The following is a 5658-nucleotide window of genomic DNA, read 5'->3' on the forward strand; positions in this document are numbered from 1 at the left end:
TGCATGGCTGGAAGCTTCCTTGTTTTTCTCTTGTTTTTGTTCTGGGAGGCATGCTAAAACCTAGTGTTTCTGGTTTGGGGATACTTTCAAAACCCAATGGGGTGGTTTTTATTGTTTTTGATATTTTTTGTGTTTACCCTGACTGTTCTATTTCAAAGGAAGATTAAGGGAGCCTTTTTAAAACCCCTTTTTTCTAGATGAGAGAGAATGATCCTTCATGTTCAAATACTTTGTTCCTCAAGCTTCTTTTCATTGGGACTTTTTGTGCCCCCTCTACTCAGATTTCTTGTGTTTGTGTGTTGAGATTCATTGTCTGCATCTGGGGGTTTCTCTTGCTTTTCCTTTTGAGGTGGTCCCATCTTCTATGGAGGGGAAGATGGATGTGGCTGGAGGTGACCTGTCTCCTGTTGAGGAGGAGTTGGATGTACTTATTTTGCATGGAAGTGTTGTGGGGAGGTAGATGTTGATCAATTTTTGAGCTGCAAAGGTATTGTTGGTGGCATGGTTGTTGGCATCTTCTAGTTTTATTCTAGGAGCCTTTTGAAACCCACTTTTGAGGGTTTGGGGGGACGTTGAAAACCCTTTGATCCCAAATTGTGTTTGGTTGCCTATCAATTAAGAGGGTGCCTTGTTAAAAACGTATCAGGTTGTGGGAGCCTTATAAAACACACTCTCACTCGTTATGGGAGCCATATAAAACCCATTCCAGGTTGTGGGGGCCTCTTAAAACCCACTCTCAAGGTTAAGGGAGCCTGGAAAAACCCTTGGTATTTTGCTTCTATCATCGACAGGCTGAATGTTGCAGTTTTCAAGGGCCTAGTTTGGCGAGTTTGTATTTTTGGTTAGGCTCAAGTTTTGTTGTTGGTGAGCTGGAGACTCTACTACAGGTTAAGGGAGCCTAGGAAAACCTTGATGTTTGGCTAGGGGTGTCAGATAAACCCTCATTTTCTATTTCTCAAATCTACAAGGTGGTTTAGATCTGTTGTTGATCGCTAGCCTGGTTTGTATTGTTTATCTTTTGTGTGCGGCTGGTGGTTTGTTTCTTTTTGGTTGCTTTGTGTCTTGCAACCTCTTTTGCCACTACAGTTGTAATGTTTTATCCTTCTGGTATGACTATGGATTTTCTATTGTTTAGTTTTGTTGTATCTATCTAGAGGGTCCCTTTGTTGGTTTCAAATCCATGAAAAATCTAAGGGTTTCAGGTCCCTTCAAAAATTATTGTATGAGGTTTCTGTTCCACTCAAAACCTATTTATCCTAATAAAAAATAATAACATGGAGGTTGGGTACCTGTCTTGTCCATGACCACTCACAAGACATGTGAGACCCATTGGAATGGATCCAATTTGTGTTTACAAATTGCCTAGTTTTATTTAACTTTTAATAGAGAGATAGGTAAATATCGCCTTATAGCTTATAATACTAAGCATTGTATGATTTAGGATTCATGTGATGTTGAGGCAACTCTTCCAAAACAAATTTATATAAATAAAAACAAGGTCACAAAAGATGGCATGTTTCAATTGGGCAAAATGTGTTGGATGCAATGTGAAAGATCTCAATAATATTATTACTAGTTATGAAAATTGCTCAGAAAAATCTTGATACAACTATTTCGAGGATGTGATAAAAATGCATGTTATTGATATTATTGAGATGGTAAGTTGTGGTGAAACTCTCTTAGTTGGGACATGTGATCTAGATCATATTAAGTAAACTCTAGCAAGTGGTGCTACCTACTTCGTTGGTGAACCAAAGCCTTCATCTTCCCATGACTTGGATTCTTATTAATTTTAAATCAGAGGCTTGGGGTATTAGAGGATGGAGGAATTGCCAACATCTTAAGCTAGCTAGCTTCTTACCTTGAGATGGGGCTTTGCATTAGAATAATTTATTATTTCCTTTTTTCTTTCTTTTAATTGGTGATAGATTCTAAAATACATGTATTATAATGCTTCATCTTTATAGACAATTAAGTAATTTAGTGTTAAACTCCATCTAGATTGCTACACAAGAGTTCAAGAGACAGTGATTAGGAATTATACTCTTGTGATGTCAAGAGATAACCTAATGGATCTCTATAATTGAACACTTATTATGGAGATTTTTCCAATAATTTAGGAATCCATTATTCAATAGTCTAGAGAAAAATAACTCAACAATTCAGCTCAAAGCTACACCCTTATGATGGTCATGAGGTAGCTTGATGGACTTCCACCTAATTTAAGATTTGTTTCTTCTAAGAATATTAGACAATATTAGAAAGATTGCCCCTTATATTAATTTATTCTTTTGAAATTTTTGGCACACCTAATAATATGGTCCAAAAACTTGATTGTTTCAATACCTTTCCTCCATTAAGCTCAAAAGTTCGAGACAACATTTTATATTTTAGATACTCTTAGGCAATTTATGCAACTTGAGAATAATTTATATATTATTTCCGTTGTAAACCCTAATCCTTCAAATCGAGTTTTAACGATTCCACAATAATGACCAGCACATAAATCATAGAAAACGCCGACAATATTAAAAGAATGGCGCGAAAGGGTCTACGGTAGCAGGTGAGCTGATTTCCAGATAACCATACCCAGTAAAACTTACGTAGCAACTCCCTGCACGTAACGAAAAGAGCAACAACTCTAAAAGTCTACTATAATATTGCAAGGATCGGTAAAATAGACGGAGTCAAGATGAAATAGTCCTTCCGAACCAGTTAAACTTTCGGCTATATAAACCATATAATGGGTTTGTAATACACAATTCAGCTAAACATTCATATTCTGAGCTCTTCTGTGTTTCTATTATAATGGCTAACGGCATGATTTACTTCACGTTGGGACTTTTTCTGTTTATATGTTGTTACACCGACAAAGTCATTGCAGCAGATCCGGACCCCTTGCAAGATATCTGCGTTGCAGACATGGATAGCAAAGGTGAGCACATAACTTAATACAGTAGTCAGATTTTATTTGCTTATTAGAGGACTTGCTAACAAATTGCTTAAAACAGTTGATGTGAACGGATTCGTTTGCAAAGACCCAATGGCAGTTTCAGCAGAGGACTTCTTCTTCGGGGGCCTTGGGCAGGCAGGAAACACCGACAATGCTGTGGGCTCGAATGTAACGATGGCCAATGTTATGCAGATACCAGGCCTCAACACCTTCGGAATATCGTTGGTCCGCATCGATTACGCAGAGGGTGGAATAAATCCTCCTCATACGCACCCAAGAGCCACTGAAGTTCTGGTTTTACTGGAAGGTCAGCTTCTTGTGGGTTTCATCGATACCGCCAACAAGTTTTTCAGCAAAACGTTGGAGAAGGGAGATTTGTTTGTGTTTCCAAAGGCACTTGTGCATTTCCAGCAGAATGTGGGGCATGAAAATGCGGTGGCCATAGCTGCATTGAGCAGCCAGCTTCCGGGAGCTCAGACAATCGCCAACTCTTTGTTTGCAGCGGATCCTCCTCTCCCAGATTCCGTATTGGCCAAGGCCTTCCGCATCACCCAAGAACTTGTGGATTTCATTCAGAAGAAATTCGCATAAGCTTCTGGAGCTTAATTTGCTTTGATCTATTAAATAAAACAAAGAAAAGGAGAGATAACTTGGGAAGACCATCTTTATCTCATCCTTTTTCTTACCGTTGAATAAAACAACTTATTATCGTTATTGCCGCGTTGGGGTAGCATACGTGGAAATTGAAATAGAATTTTAAGTATAGTTAAGACGCATTTACTTTAAGCATCTAGAATCTTTGCATTATAAAAGCATTCAATGCATCATATCTTCAATATTTTATCAACATCTTTATTATACAAAAAAACAAAGGGTTTGATTTAGGCATAATTTTGCATAGTGATCTCTCAAATATGTTCTCTCACACTAATATTGCATAATTTTAGTTGTGATATAAAAAAAAATGAATAATGACGGAAAGTAATAGTTAGAAACAAGTTTATAGCATGAAAATAAATATTATTGCAAAAAAGGCCATAATTACATTAGAGAAAATGTAATTTACAATGTGATGGCTTGATACAATTATACTTGAGTGTAGAACCTCATACTTTAGCTCTTTAGTTATAGATTATTCAAGAACTTGCATCAAAATTCTAATTTTATCTATGCCATACATGATGATCTACAAATATTCATAAACTTTACTTTTAATTGAATATTCATTTGTCATGTTCGTGGATTAAACCATTTATATTACTCTAAAATCTAGAATTCTTTATTAATTAAACAACTGGTAGAGTCAAAAGTGAACTTGTATCCTTTGTCACACATCTGACTCACACTCAACAAATTATGTTTTAGGCCTTCCACATAGTAAACATCATGTGCTTTTAATTTGCCATCTATGTTCAAGGTTTGTTTTCCTCTTATCCTGATGGAAGAGTTGTCTCCAAACCTCGCCGAACCTCCATTCCAATCTTCAAAATTTATGAACTTCTTTTTGTGTCCGGTCATGTGATTGGAACAACCATTGTCAACTACCCATACATTTGTTCTTTCTGCATGCAGGGTAATTTGAACAATTAGACTTGACTCAGCCTTATTCTTATCCCTTTCTACCCAAAACTATTTGGCTTCCTTCTCCTTTTCTGCAGCACCTTTCTGCTCTAGTTTTTCTTCCGATTTCTGACCCAGTACTGCCTTCTTTTGCTTAGATATGTTGAGCTTTCAATATTTCGCAATGTGACCAAAAATTTTACAATGATAATATTTTATATTTGCATTAAATGATGAATTTGAAAATTTATTGTGAGGTACCGACATATTTATTCTACATTCATAACTCCCATGACAATACTTACTGCAGTGATAAAAAAAAAATTCATATCTTAGAGTGCAGCAAATGGATTTCTACTTACAAAACTAGTAGGGGGATTATGCATCAAATTACAATCAACAATTCTATGTCCAAATTTATTACATCTGTAACAGTAAGCATGGAATTTGCGTACATACCACTCTTGTCTCTTTGGACCAACAAACCTTTGTCTCACCGGGTGTCTTCTTCTCACATTATTGACTTTAGTGAACCCTTCATTATAAACATTGGCCTTGTCATTAGGATCTGCTTTCCAGTACAATGAGTGAGCCTTCCTGTTCAAGGTTTGAGCATTCTGGTTCACAAGCTGGTTTCTTGTAGCTTCAGCATAGGTATTCTTCTCAGTAGCTTTGCTAACTGTAAAGGTTTGTTTTTCTTTGCTTTCACTTCAAGAAGTAAACTGTATCTCCTTGTTGGATGAGTCTTTATTGTTGGAACTTTGTCCCTCTTCAAATCCTACACCTCTAGTATCTTTTGAGTGCTCCTGGTTGCTCAACATCTTGTCCAAGGCTTCAGTGCTGCTCTCATATTTGCTCATCTTCAATTCATTCTTTTTCTTTCCAAGATCCTTTATGAGCCTTACAATTTCTTCTTCCAAATTCTAATGCTCCTTCTCCTTCTTTATTAAATCAAAGCATGTAACTTCATATATCCTTTTAGCTTCTTCCAACTGGAGTTTCAGATTAGAAATTATTATCTTGGACTCCTCCAGAGATTTCTCTAAATGATCTTGTTCTTGTACAACAACATACTTAAACTTCTTGAGTTTCCTTCTGGTTTCTCTCAACTCCTCAAGAGAAATTATGAGCTCACCCTCCAAGTT

General features: G+C 36.7%; 1 protein-coding gene across 1 annotated transcript; it reads left to right on the forward strand.

Annotated features, from left to right (window-relative positions):
- Positions 1 to 2774: 2774 nt before the first annotated feature.
- Positions 2775 to 3676, forward strand: LOC131058356 (germin-like protein 1-1). Its single transcript, XM_057992228.2, has 2 exons — positions 2775 to 2935; positions 3012 to 3676. The coding sequence occupies exons 1-2, from the start codon at positions 2809 to 2811 to the stop codon at positions 3542 to 3544; spliced, it is 660 nt and encodes a 219-aa protein (XP_057848211.2). The 5' UTR covers positions 2775 to 2808; the 3' UTR covers positions 3545 to 3676.
- Positions 3677 to 5658: the final 1982 nt, after the last annotated feature.

This window comes from Cryptomeria japonica, chromosome 3, assembly GCF_030272615.1.
Source record: "Cryptomeria japonica chromosome 3, Sugi_1.0, whole genome shotgun sequence".
Classification (NCBI taxonomy): Eukaryota; Viridiplantae; Streptophyta; class Pinopsida; order Cupressales; family Cupressaceae; genus Cryptomeria; species Cryptomeria japonica.

What these genes read in the sequence shown, in the direction of transcription:
- LOC131058356 (XM_057992228.2), top strand. Translation starts at nt 2,809, where the DNA reads ATGGCTAACGGCATGATTTACTTCACGTTGGGACTTTTTCTGTTTATA. An exon ending in TGCAGACATGGATAGCAAAG is followed by an intron (nt 2,936 to 3,011) that starts GTGAGCACATAA and finishes TGCTTAAAACAG; the next exon opens with TTGATGTGAACGGATTCGTT.